The 14,628-nt window shown below is 43.6% G+C and overlaps 1 protein-coding gene across 3 annotated transcripts in view; it reads left to right on the forward strand.

Moving 5' to 3' along the window:
* LOC134346121 (T-cell immunoreceptor with Ig and ITIM domains-like) overlaps positions 1–11,143 on the forward strand; it is a 40,482-nt gene extending 29,339 nt beyond the window's left edge. For all 3 annotated transcript variants that reach the window (XM_063047423.1, XM_063047421.1, XM_063047424.1), the window contains one exon: positions 9,707–11,143. In XM_063047423.1, the coding sequence (XP_062903493.1) occupies positions 9,707–9,949 (243 nt within the window). In that variant the 3' untranslated portion in view covers positions 9,950–11,143. The remainder of the gene's footprint in view (positions 1–9,706) is intronic.
* Positions 11,144–14,628: the final 3,485 nt, after the last annotated feature.

Here is a 14,628-nt window from a genome sequence, read left to right on the forward strand (position 1 = left end):
TACCCCAATGATCTGTCTTCCACAGCAGCAAATTCCACAAATTCAGCACCCTGTGGCTAAAGACATTTCTCCCTATCTGTGTTATAAAGGGGCGTCCCTCTATCCTCAAGCCGTGCCCTATTGTCCAAGAGTCCCCCACCATGGGCATCATCTTTTCCACATCTACTCGGTCAAGGCCTTTCAACATTCAAAGGGTTTCAATGAGACACCACATCCCCCCAACATCCTTCTAAATTCCATCCAGCAGAGACCCAGATGTATCAGACAATTCCTCGTTTGATAACCACTTCGTTCCCGGAATTATCCATGTGAACCGCCTCTGGACCCTCTCCAATGCCAGCACATCTTTTCATAGATAAGGAGCCCAAAACTGTTCACAATACTGTAGGCGAGACCTCAGCAGTGCCTTGTAAAACCACAGCTTCACACCCATACTCTTATATTCAATGCCTCTTGAAATGAATGCTAACATTCCAGTTGCCTTCCTCAGCATCGACTCAACCTGCAAGTTAACCTTTAAGGTATTCTGCACAAGGACACGCAAGTCCCTATGTATCTCATTTTTTTTGGATTTTTCTCACCGTTTAGAAAATAGTCTGCACATTTATTTCTACTACCAAAGTGTATGGCTATGCATTTTCAAACACATGTATTGCATTTGCCACTTTCTTGCCCATTCTTCTAATCTGTCTAAGTTCTTCTGCAGCCTACAGGTTTCCTTAATACTACCTCCCCTTGAAGCAATTTTTGCATCATCTGCAAACCTGGCAACAAAGCCCTCTATTCCATCATCTAAATCATTGACATACAACACAAAAAGAAGCGGTCCCAACGCCAACCCCTGTAGAACACTGCTAATCGCTGCCAGCCATCCTGACAAAGATCCTTTTATTTCCACTCGCTGCTCCAATCAGCCAATGCTATAAGTATATAAGTAACTTTCCTGCAATACCATAGGCTCCTAACTTAGTAAGCAGCTTCGTGTGTGGCACCTTGTCAAATGCCTTCTGAAAGTCCAAATATACAACATCTACTGCATCTCCTTTAACTATCTTATTTGTAATCGCCTCAAAGAATTCCAGCAAGTTCGTGAGGCAGGATTTTCCCTTAAGGAAACCATGTTTTCTTTGTACTTTCTTGTCCTGTGTCACAAATTACTCCATAACGCCATCCTAAAAAATTGACTCCAATATTTTCCAAATCACTGAGGTCAGGCTTACTGGTCTATATTTTTCTTTCTGCTGCCTTTCTCATTTCCTAAAGAGCGGAATGACATTTGCAATTTTCCAGCCCTCTGGCACCATGCAGGAGTCCAATGATTTTTTGAAAGATCTTTGCTAATGCTGCCGCGATCTCTAACGCTAACTCTTTTAGAGTCTTAGGGTGCCGTTCATCTGGTCCATGTGACTTATGTATCTTTAGACCTATCAGTTTTTTGAGCACCTTCTCCCTTGTAATAACAACTGCACTCACTTCTCTTCCTTCACACATTACATCCTCTTGTTATAGCTCAAGACTTCTCATCCAGGCAGCACCCTGGTGAACCTCTGAAAAGGCTCGACAACCTTCCGAAAATTGGGCGAGCAGAACTGTATGCAATACTCCAGATGCGGCCTAACTAGAGTTTTATATTCAACTGGGTTTTTGGCTCAATTCCAAGACAACTAAAGGCAAGCATGCCATATTGCTTCTTAACCACCCTCTCTGCCGCTTTCAGGGAGCTATGAACATGGACCACCAAGATGCCTCTGCTTTTCAATCTCTCTGCTTTATATTTGCCTTACCACGTGCAACACTTCACAATTGGCTGGGTTAAAATACAGCTGCCATTATGTCCGCCGTTATCTGCAACTAATGGAGATCCCGTTGTGTTCTTTGACAGTCTACTACGGTACCACACAACTACCAATCTCCCTGTTATCTTCAAATTTACTTAGCCATACATCTACTGCATACTTTTATCCAGGTCAGTTATAAACACCATAAACAACAGAGATCCCAGTACACAACCCTGCAGAACACCATGAATAACAGAGCTCAAGCTAGCATAAGTCCATTCACCCACTACTCTTTGTCTTCCATGTGCAAGCCAGTTCTGAATCCAAGCAGATAATTCACCATCTTAAACTTCTGGACGAGCCTCCTACCAAGGAACTTGTCAAGCCCCTTGATAGTATCCATGTAAACAACATTCACAAATCTACCTCCATCAGTCACCCTTGTCACCTTGTCAGAAAACACAAATAAGTTTGTAAGACACTTCTTGCCCCTCACAAAGAAATGCTAGCTCTCCCTAATTAAACAATAGTTTGCCAGATACTCATAAATGTCATCCCTAAAAGTTCTCTCAAAGGATTCAAAGCTTTCAGTTACATTTAATGTCAGAGAAATGTATACAATATACATCCTGAAATGCCTTTTCTTCGCTAACATCTACGAAAACAGTGGAGTGCCCCAAAGAATGAACGACATTTAAGTGTTAGAACACTAACGACCGCCCCCCCCCGCCCCGACAGCTCCCCTCCCTCCCGCGGGTAAGCGGCAGGAAGCACGATCCCACCTTCCTCCACCGGCAAAAGAAAAGCATCTGCACCCAGCAGCGAACGTGAGCAAAGCAACAGCAAAGACATCGATTTGCAATTACCCCAAAGACTACATTGTTCACTGGGCATTCGACATGCCGCAGGCTCTCTCTCAGGGAGAAAGATATGCCTCCGTTTCACAGCGAGCTGGAAGACATAACGAACAACTCGCTGGTTTACGACATTAGAAGTCCGTTACGTCGCTTTTTTCGAGCTCTGTGCCCAAAGATCCCGACACTCTGGGCATACAGCCGTAGATCTTCCGGCTCCCCCGGGGATACACGCGTCTCCTGCCGTAACACCGACGTCGTGTCTCCAGAGCACCGATATTCTAGGCCTCCAAAGTCGAGCTGAACTTTTAGGCCGAGACCTTGGCGTGCCAAAGAACGACCAGTTCTGAAACCCCGACAGTAAAGAAGCGTATTCAGCGTGTAACTCCAGGTCAGGGGTCTTCAGAAGGTCCCTGAAAGGGGTAAATAGGAATATTAAAGATGGAATTTCTATCTCATGTAACTACCTACTACTGACGCGAGACGCCCCCGGCGATTGTTCATAGGATTAAACCTGGTTCCGTAATAATATAATGGAAGAACATTAGCTACCCGCCCCACCCCACTCAATCTTGCGGGACCTCACCTTTAGCTAGAGAGGACAGGAAGATATTGATAAAATCCTTTAGCTTGCTTCCCTCAAAACACTGGGGTACGTCCTATCAGGCCATGGAGACCTATCCGCCTAAATGCTCTTTAAGTGTCCCGACACTACTTTTCCCCTTACGTACATGGATGATTATGTACTGGGTACAGGACAATGGGACTAGCGGAATAATGTTTCGGCACTGTCAATAAGTGCCGAATGGACTGTTTTCTGTGCTGTAGCGTTCTATGGTTCTATTGTTCTCTGGTCAAAATGTCCTGGCATATCAATATGCTCGGCACTGATCTCCCTCTCTTCCACATCCTTCTCCTTTGTAAATACTGATGTGAAGTATTCATTAAGGTCTTCAACCACATCCTCCGCATTCAAGAAAATGTACCAACACCGCCTTTATCCTTGAGCGGTCCTACATTCTCCATAGTTATCCTCTTGCTCTGGAAGTATGCATAGAGTGCTTTAGGATTCTTTTTGATCCCACCTCCTAAGGACTTTTCATTACCCCGCCTGGTTTTCCTAATTCCCTTCCTGAGTTATCTTCTGGCTTCTTTATAATCCACAAGCTTTCTGTTTGATTCTAGCTTCCTCAGCTTTACATACTTTTCTTCTTTTTCTTTTTTACTAAATTCATCACCTCTCTCAACAACCAAGGTTCTCTTACCTTGCCATAATTGTCCTTCCTCCTGACTGAAGCATAACTGTCCTGTATTATAGGCAATAGACAATAGACATTAGGTGCAGGAGTAGACCATTCGGCCCTTCGAGCCAGCACCGCCATTCACTGTGATCATGGTTGATCATCCACAATCAGTATCCAGTTCCTGCCTTATCCCCATATCCCTTCACTCCGCTCTCTTTAAGAGCTCTATCTAACTCTTTCTTGAAAGCATCCAGAGAATTTGCCTCCACTGCCTTCTGAGGCAGAGTATTCCACGGATCCACAACTCTCTGGATGAAGAGGTTTTTCCTCAACTCCCTTCTAAATGGCCTACCCCTTATTCTTAAACTGTGGGCTCTGGTTCTGGACTCACCCATCAGCGGAAAAATGCTTCCTGCCTCCAGCGTGTCCAATCGCTTAATAATCTTATACGTTACAATCAGAACCCCTCTCACCCTTCTAAATTCCAATGTATACAAGCCCAGTCGCTCGATTCTTTCAACATATGACAGTCCCGCCATGCCGGGAATTAACCTTGTGAACCTACGCAACACTCTCTCAATAGCAAGAATATCCCTCCTCAAATTTGGAGACCAAAACTGCACACGATACTCCAGGTGTGGTCTCACCAGGGCACTGTACAGCTGCAGAAGGACCTCTTTGTTCCTATACTCAATTCCCCTCGTTATGAAGGCCAGGATGCCATTAGCATTCTTCACTGCCTGCTGTACCTGCATGCTTGCTTTCAGTGACTGATGTACAAAAACACCTAGATCTCATTGTACTTGCCCTTTTCCCAACTTGACTCCATTTAGATAATAATCTGCTTTCCTGTTCTTACCACCAAAGTGGATAACCTCACATTTATCCACATTAAACTGCATCTGCCATGCATCTGCCCACTCACCCAGCCTGTCCAAGTCACCCTGCATTTTCATAACATCCTCCTCACATCTCACACTGCCACCCAGCTTTGTGTCATCTGCAAATTTGCTAATGTTACTTTTAATCCCTTCATCTAAATCATTAATGTATATTGTAAACAGCTGCCGTCCCAGCACTGAACCCCGCGGTACCCCACTGGTCACCGCCTGCCATTCCGAAAGCGACTTCTGTGAAGTTGGTCTTTTAATAGCCTCCACATGTCAGATTTGTCCTTGCGCAAAAACAGTTGTTCCCTATTAATCCTCCCTAGTTCTTGCATAATGCTCTCTTAATTTCCCTGTTTCAATTTAATACTCTCCTGTGAGGTCCACAGTGGTATCAAAACTTAAGGAGTTGTGGTCACTGCTCGCTAACTTTGCACCCACTGTCGGTCATGTGATGGAAAACAGTATGCTAGAGCCAAGGATGAGCCAGAAGGTTTACAAGTAGATGATGGATGTACACATGAATGGAAGGAAGGACAAACCAATGATTGGGTACAAATGCAGACAGAGCAAAGAGTTAAATTGTATCACAGAGGCAAAATGCAAAAGGGCGAAGAATGCAGGAATTAAGGTGCGCACAGCATTCAGAATAAGGTGGACGAATTTGAGGCGTAATTAAAGGTTGGTCGATATATGGCGGTGTGGGCATCACTGAGTTGTGACTAAAAGAAAGCAAGAATGGGGCGCTTAACATCATCGAGTGTTTATATCGAAAGAACAGGCAGAAATGCATAGGCGGTGGTGTGGTTCTGTTGGTCAGAGATGGAAGTACAACTTTAGAAAGTGGTGACATAGGGTCAAAGAATGTGAATTTTTTAAGAAACTGCAAGGGTAAAAAACATCATGGGAATCATATATAGGCCTCCAAATAATAGGCTGAGGTTGCAAAGGGAACTAGAAAGGACGTGGAATAAGGGTGATGACACAATTTTAACGGGAGAGTTCAATATGCAGGGGCTTTGGGGAAATCAGGTTGGTGTCTGACATAAAGAGAGAGAATTCGTTGAATGCCTTTTAGTACAGCTTGTGCAACCTACAGGGAGAAAGGTTATCTTACATTGGGTGTTGTTTAATAACCTAGATCTTATTGGGGAGCTTAATGTAAGTGGACCCTTCGAAGCAGTGATCATAATATGATTGAGTTCATACTGAAATTTGAGATTGTCACATGTATCAGTATCACAATGGAATAAAGGGAATAAAGGGAAAAGAGAGGAGCTTGCCAAGGTGGATTGGAGGAGGATACTGGTGGGGATGACGGTAGATCAGAGATGGATGAGGTTACTGGGAATAGTTCACAAGGCGCAGGATAGTTATCTCCCACAGAAGAAGCAGTTCTCAAATGGCAGGGGTAAGCAACTGTGGCTGACAATGCAAGTTAAGGACTGCATAAAAGCCAAGGAAAGGACATATAAGGTAGCAAAAGTGAGTGGGAAGTTGGATTAGGAAGCTTTTAAAATCCATCAAAAGGCAACTAAAAAGCTATAATTGGGGAAAATGGAATGAGGGCAAACTAGCCAAAACTATAAAGCAGAATACCAAAAGTTTTTCAGTTATATAAATAGTAAAAGGGAGGAGAGAGTTGATATTGGACGCCTGCAAAATGATGCTGGTGGGGTAGTAATGGGGGACAAGGAATCGCAGAAGAACTTAATGGGTACGTTATAGCTGTATTCTCTGAAATACACGTGCAGTGTGCCAGACGTCCGTAAGTGTCAGAGAGCAGGAGTGAGTGTCATTGCTATTACAAAGGAAAAGGTGCCAGGCACACTCAAAGATCTTCAGGTGGGTAAGTCACTTGGACCAGGTGGACTACATCGCAGATTACTGAGAGAGCTTACTAAAGAAATAGTGGACGGATTGGGCGTGATCATTCAAGAATCACTTGATTCTGAAATTGTGCCGGAGGACAGGACGATTGCAAATTTCACTCCACTCTTTATAAAGTAAGGAAGGCATAAGAAAGGAAATGATGGGCCAGTTAGTCTAACTTCAGTGCTTAGGAAAGGGTTGGAGTCTATTATTGAGGAAATGATGGGCCAGTTAGTCTAACTTCAGTGCTTAGGAAAGGGTTGGAGTCTATTATTGAGGATGAGGTTTCGAGGTACTTGGAGACTAATGATAAAATAAGTCAAAGTCCGCATGGTTTCCGTCAAGGGAAATCTTGTCTGACAAATCTGTTTGAGCTCTTCGAGGAAGCAACAAGCAGGGTGGACAAAGGAGACGGTGAATGTCATTTATTTGGATTTTCAGAATGCGTTTGGTAAGGCGCATCACATGAAGCTGCTTAACAAGATAAAACCCTAGAGCGTTACAGGAAAGATACTGGCATGGATAACGTAATGGCTGACATGAAGGAGGCAGCGAATGGGAATAAACGGGGCCTTTTCTGGATGGCAGCCGGTGACTAGTGGTGTTCCTCAGGGGTTACTATTGGGGCCACTGCTTTTCACATTAGCTGGAGGGGTAGGTAGTGCTGACAAAGCAATGCGATTGCAGCAAGACTTGGAAAAATTGAAAGAATGGGCAAAAACCTGGCAGATAGAATACAGTGTTGGGAAATGCATGATGATATTCTTTGGTAAAAGGAACAATAGTGCGGACTATTATATAAATGCGAGAAAGTTCATCAGAGGTGCAGAGGGACTTAAGAGTCTTCATTGAAGACTCCCAGAAGGTTAATTTACAGGTTGAATCTGTGGTAAAAAAAAAAAAGGCAAATGCAATGTTGGCATTTATATCAAGGAGAATATCATATAAAGCAAGGAGATAATGCTGAGCTTTTATAAGACACTAGTCAAGCCACACTTGGATTATTCTCAACAGCCTTGGGCCCCATATCTTAGAAAGGATGTGCTGTCATTGGAAGGAGTACAGAAGAGATCATCGAGGATGATTCTGATGAGGCGAGATTGGCACCTTCGGGCCTGTACTTTCTGGAATTTAGGAAAATGCTTGGACATCTCATTGAAACCTATCGAATGTTGAAAGGGCTAGAGAGGGAGGATGTGGAAAGGATGTTTCTTGTCGTGGGGGTATCAAGAACTAGAGGGCAGAGCCTCAAAATTGAGGGCGACCCTTTAGGACAGGGGTAAGAAAGAACTTTTTTGTAGCCAGCGAGTAGACTGCGGTAGAGACTAGGTCCGTGCGTATATTGATCATTTCCTGATCGGTTAGGGCATCAACGGATTTTGCGAGAAGGCTGGAGTATGGGGTTGAGTGGGAACCGGGATCAGCCATAATAGAATGGAGGAGCAGACGCTCTCTGCTGAATGCCCTAATTCGGCTCCTATGTCTTATAGTCTTATGGTCTTACTTAACACTCAGTCGTCCCCTCTGTATTGTCCATGATGAATAGTGTAACTGCTCCTCTTCTACCTTCATTTCTATCTTCCCTGAAAATTTAAAACTATTCCTGTCCCTCTCTCAACCGTCTCTGTAAAGCTTCCATGTTTCCATGTATTGATCCACACTCTAAGTTAATCACCCTTTTCCATAATACTCCTTGCACTAAAATAACAAACACTTCAAACTATCTGACCCATTGTATTTGTTATTTTGTTCCTACTTGTTTTTACTGACCCTGACATTTACTTCTCAGTCTATCCTTCCACTTTCTGCTCTGGTGCTCTGATTCCCACCGCCCTGTCAAACAAGTTCAAACCCTCGCGAGTAGCACCAGAGCGTTCCAGCCACGATAGTGTTTCCCTTCCAGTTAAAGTGAACGGTTCCCTCTTATAAGAGATGCCACTTCTCTAGAAACATTTCCAATTATCCAAGAGCCTGAAATTCTGCCCCTTTCAGCAGTTTCTCAGCCACTCAGTCATCTGTACTAGAATACTATTTCTGAACTTTCTATGACGTGGCCCCGGGAGTGGTCCAGAAATAGCTACAATACAGGTCTTGTTATTCAGCCTCTTTCCTAAGTCACGATATTCACTGGGCAGGATTTCTTCACCATTTTTGCCTAAGTCTTCGGTGCCAATGTGCATCATGACCTCTAGTTACATACTCTCCTCAATATTAAGGAGCCAGCGTACATTTTTGACGTCTCATTCGCGGCCACCGAATCTTCTGCCCCTCCCCCTAACTATCAATTTCCCCATCACTATCGCTCTGCCTGACTTTACCCTTGCCTGCTGTGTCTAGGAACTGGCCACGGTGCCACTGACCTGGCTTCTGCTGCTGTGCCCTGTTAGGTCATCCCCCAAGGATATATAAAGGGAAATATTTGCTGCAGTGGGGAAGGGACACAGGGGAACCCTGAACAGTCTGCGGTCATAGACATAATATTTGGGTAGACGTCGAAGGAAAAACGTTGAGGTGAGTGGTGTGTCTTAACAGTTGGGAAAGGGGCTGCGAGGCGGAAAACATTATTGACATTTCCTACTCTCAGGGATGTGGTGGAAAACCCAAAACGCTATTTTTGGCCACTGTGACATTAGTGAGGAATTCTGATTGGCAATGTCGGCAGCGGAACAGAAAACTATTCACTCAGGTCAAAAGTCCAGGGTAAACATTGCAAATTAAGTGGTCATTTAATCTGCAAGCGAAATAGGACACCGTAGGTTCTTTATTTATAATATGGCAAACATTTCCTCAACTGAGGCCCATTCTGTTGAAAGCAGTGGACAGCGTAACGTAAGGCACTTGAAACAATGAAAGTGCTATCTCCCTGTGGTTAGCTTTGCGGTGGCGCGTTATTAACGTTGGGATGGTGAACTATAAAACAAAAGATAGAGAGAGTTACGCCTAAAATTGATGCCGCATTTTACAGCACGCGCCTTTCAGAAAACGCACTCGATAAGAGACATTTGGTATTGAACCACTGCAAATTTTTTGTATATTTAAAATCTTGTAATAACTGGTCTGTTCCATTCCAGAAAGAGAAATCTGTAGTCTATGCTGAAATAAATATGAGGAAAGCGCCACGGACTCGACCATTGGACTACGTTGCATGCGAGTCAGGCCGGACTGGACGGAGTTCCCAAGCGGGAAAAAGGGAAGATCCGATTCTCTACGCCGAGGTGAGAGCTGCATCGCCTAGAAATGATTGGGCGTCAACGAAGCCCACGAAGTCTCCCAGAAGAGAGGAGCAGATCGTGTATGCGGCCGTGAATGTGTAGCGTATGTGAGGCAGCCTTCTTTACTTTGACAGCAATAGATCCTGCAGGCCCAGCAAGCCAGCGGAGTCCAATTATACCCACGTCACCAATTAACCTATTAAACCGCAGGAATGTTGAAGGAAACCGGAGCAACCGGAGGAAACCCATATCGCCACAGGCACGTCGTACAATCTCCTTACTGATTACTGCGGGAATCACATCCGTGTCGCTGGTGCTGCAATGGCATTAAGCTAGCCGCTACGCTACCATGCCGCCCATCAGTTTCTTGAACCGGCAGGGATATGAACATTGGGGAAGGATTCCTGTAGTTGGGCGAATTCACTGCGCCCTAAGCGCCGATTACCGTATTGTATCTCTAAGTAAAATATAACAAGTAAAATTTATCGTATTTGCCATTCTAAACGGCGTATCTGATATCCACGACCCCTGGTTCCATACTTTCCAGCTCTCAGTTGCATTGCTGTATAAAACTACTTTTAAGCTGTTAGCATTTTATCTCCAGTCTCATATCATAGTCATGAGTTACAACAATATCCGAGATGATTCTCGTCGCAATTATGATTCTCAATCCGGGAAACAAGATTATATTCAAGGTTGTAGGTGCCTGTATTTATTCTTTGAAGTTTGCCTGGTCATCTGGCGGTTTTGTAAGGCTATTGCAGGTAGCGTTGTCAAGGGTGCTGCTTCCTAATGTTGGAGTTATGAATCAGCTAGAATTTTATAGGTTTCGCTTATATTTCCCTGGTGTCGTTTTTCAAGTTCAAATTCAAATTTATTGTTATCCAATTTCGCACATGTATACTTCTACGCAAAACAAAGTTCCTCTGGGACCACAGTGAAAAACACAGTACAGATATCACATACAGCGCATAAATGGTATTAGCACAACAATGTTAAGAGATTAAAAGTATCCTGTAGATGCACAAGTTGCGTCGGAGCGCTGCACTCCTGCTTTACAATTCCAAACCCACTTTCGGAGATTGTACCAGCATGAGATTTAATAAACAACTTTTCTTTCTTTCTTCTTTTTTTTTGGCGTGTGCGCGAGTCTTTGCATGTGCGTCTGCGTGCGCGTGCCTGCGTCCGTGATGATGTCTTTTTCATGGTAATAAACAACTTTTCAACCTCATTGTGTGAAACACATTGATGAAGATAGAGCAGTAGATATAGAGTATCCGGATTTCAGCTAGGCATTGAATAAGGTATAAACTATAGAAACCATACAACAATTACAGCACAGAAACAGGTCAACTCGGCCCTTCTAGCCCGTGCCGAACTCTTATTCTCACCGAATTCCACCGACCTGCACTCAGCCCATAACCCTCCATTCCTTTCCTGTCCATATAGCTGTCCAGTTTAACTTTAAACGACAACATCGAACCTGCCTCACCACTTCTGCTGGAACTTCGTTCCACACAGCTACCACTCTCTGAGTAAAGAAGTTCCCCCTCATGGTACCCCTAAACTTTAGCCCTTTAATTCTCAACTCATGTCCTCTTGTTTGAATCTCCCCCACTCTCAATGGAAAAAGCCTATCCACGTCAACTCTACCTACCCCTCTCATAATCTAAAATACCTCTATCAAGTCCCCCCTCAACCTTCTACGTTCCAAAGAATAAAGACCCAACTTGTTCAACCTTTCTCTGTAACTTTGGTGATGAAACGCAGGTACCATTCAAGTAAACCTTCCCTGTACTCTCTTTATTTTGTTGACATCTTTCCTATAATTTGGTGACCAAAACCGTACACAATACTCCAAATTTGGCCTCACCAATGCCTTGTACAATTTCAACATTACATCCCAACTCCTATACTGAATGCTTTGATTTATAAAGGCCACCATACAAAAGCTTTCTTCACCACCCTATCCACATGAGATTTCACCTTCAGGGAACTATGCACCATTATTACTAGATCTCCCTGTTCTACTGCATTCTTCAATGCCCTACCATTTACCATGTATGTCGTAATTTGATTAGTCCTGCCAAAGTGCAACACCTCACATTTATCAGCTTTCAACTCCATCTGTCATCTTTCAGCCCACTCTTCTAACTGGCCTAAATCTCTCTGCAAGCTGTGAAAACCTACTTCATTATCCAAAACTCCACCTATCATAGTATCATCTGCATACTTACTCATCCAATTTACCACCCCATCATCCAGACCATTAATGAATATGACCAATAACATTGGACCCAGTACAGATCTCTGAGGCACACTACTAGTCACCGGCCTCCAATCTCACAAACAGTTTTCCACCACCACTCTCTGGCGTTTCCCATCTAGCCACTGCTGAATCCATTTTGCTACTTCAATATTAATACCTAACGATTGAATCTTACTAACTAACTTTCCATGTGGGACCTTGACAAAGGCCTTACTGAAGTACATATAGACAACATCAACCGCTTTACCCTCGTCAACATTCCTCGTGACCTCTTCAAAAAATTCAATAAGATTTGTCAAACATGACTTTCCACGCACAAATCCATGTTGACTGTTCCTAATTAGACCCTGTCTATCCAGATAATTATATATACCATCTCTAAGAATGCTTTCCATCAATTTACTCACCACTGATGTCAAACTCACAGGCCGATAATTGCTAGGTTTACTCTTAACGCTTTTTAAACAATGGAACAACATGAGCAATATGCCAATCCTCCGGCACCATCTCCGTTTCTAATGACATTTGAAATATTTCTGTCAGAGCCCCTGCTGCTTCCACAATAACTTCCCTCAATGTCCTAGGGAATATCCTGTCAGGACCCGGAGACTTATCCACGTTTATATTCCTTAAAAGCTCCAGTACTACTTCTTCTTTAATCATCATAGTTTCCATAACTTCCCTACCGTTTTCCTTATCTTAAACAATTCAATATCCTTCTCCTTAGTGAATACCGAAGAAAAGAAATTGTTAAGAATCTCCCCCATCTCTTTTGGCTCCACACATAGCCGTCCACTCTGATTCTCTAAGGGACCAATTTTATCCCTCACTATCCTTTTGCTATTTATATAACGGTAGAAACCTTTGGGATTTATTTTCATCTTACTTGCCAAAGCAGCTTCATATCTTCTTTTAGCTTTTCTGATTTCTTTCTTAAGATTCTCTTTACATTCTTTATATTCCTCGAGCACCTCATTTACTCCATGCTGTTTATATTTATTGTAGATCTCTATTTTTTCCTGAACCAAGTTTCCAATATCCTCTGAAAACCATGGGTCTCTTAAACTTTTAACCTTTCCCTTCAACCTAACAGGAACATAAAGATCCTGTACTCTCAAACATTCACCTTTAAATGACCTCCATTTCTCTATTACATCCTTCCCATAAAACAAATTGTCCCAATCCACTCCTTCTAAATCCTTTCGCATCTCCTCAAAGTTAATCTTTCTCCAATCAAAAATCTCAATCCTGGGTCCAGACCTATCCTTTTCCATAATTATATTGAAACTAATATCATTGTGACCACTGGACCCGAAGTGCTCCCCATCACAAACCTCCGTCACCTGACCTATGTCATTCCTCAACATGAGATCCAGCTCTGCCCCTTCTCTCGTTGGTACCTCTAGGTATTGCTGCAAAAAAACTATCTTGCACACATTTTACAAACTCCGAATGTTCCAGCCCTTTTACGGTATGGGCTTCCCAGTCTATGTGTGGAAAATTAAAATCTCCCACAATCACAACCTTATGTCTACGACTAATATCTGCTATCTCCTTACAAATTTCCTCCTCCAATTCTTGCACCCCATTTGGTGGTCTATAATACACCCCCATAAGCGTTACTAAACTTTCCCATTTCTCAATTCCACCCGAATAGCCTCCCTGGACAAGCCCTCTAATCTATCCCGCCAGAGCACTGCTGTAATATTTTCTCTGACAAGCAATGCAACCCCTACCCCTTTTGTCCATATAGGTACCAATGACATAGGTAGGAAAAGGGATGAGGTCCTGAAAGGAGAATATAGGGAGCTAGGAAGGGAGTTGAGAAAAAGGACCGCAAAGGTAGTAATCTCGGGATTACTGCCTGTGCCACGCGACAGTGAGAGTAGGAATGCGATGAGGTGGAGGATAAATGCGTGGCTGAGGGATTGGAGCAGGGGGCAGGGATTCAAGTTTTTGGATAATTGGGACCTCTTTTGGCGCAGGCGTGACCTGTACAAAAAGGACGGGTTACACTTGAATCCTAGGGGGACTAATATCCTGGCAGGGAGATTAGCGGGGGCTACTGAGGTGACTTTAAACTAGAATGGTTGGGGGGTGGGAATCAAATTAAAGAAGCTAGGCGTGAGGAGGTTAGTTCACAACAGAGGGAAGGGAACCAGTGCAGAGAGACAGAGGGGTGTAAAGTGAGCGTAGAAGCAAAAAGTACAAAGGAGAAAAGTAAAAGTGGCAGGCCGACAAATCCAGGGCAAGCATTAAAAAGGGCCACTTTTCAACATAATTGTACAAGGGCTAAGAGAGTTGTAAAAGAGCGCCTGAAGGCTTTATGTGCCAATGCAAGGAGCATTCGTAATAAGGTGGATGAATTGAAAGTGCAGATTGTTATTAATGATTATGATATAGTTGGGATCACAGAGACATGGCTCCAGGGTGACCAGGGATGGGAGCTCAACGTTCAGGGATATTCAATATTCAGGAGGGATAGACATGAAGGAAGGGGAGGTGGGGTGGC

Source organism: Mobula hypostoma, chromosome 5 (genome assembly GCF_963921235.1).
Source record: "Mobula hypostoma chromosome 5, sMobHyp1.1, whole genome shotgun sequence".
Taxonomy (NCBI): Eukaryota; Metazoa; Chordata; class Chondrichthyes; order Myliobatiformes; family Myliobatidae; genus Mobula; species Mobula hypostoma.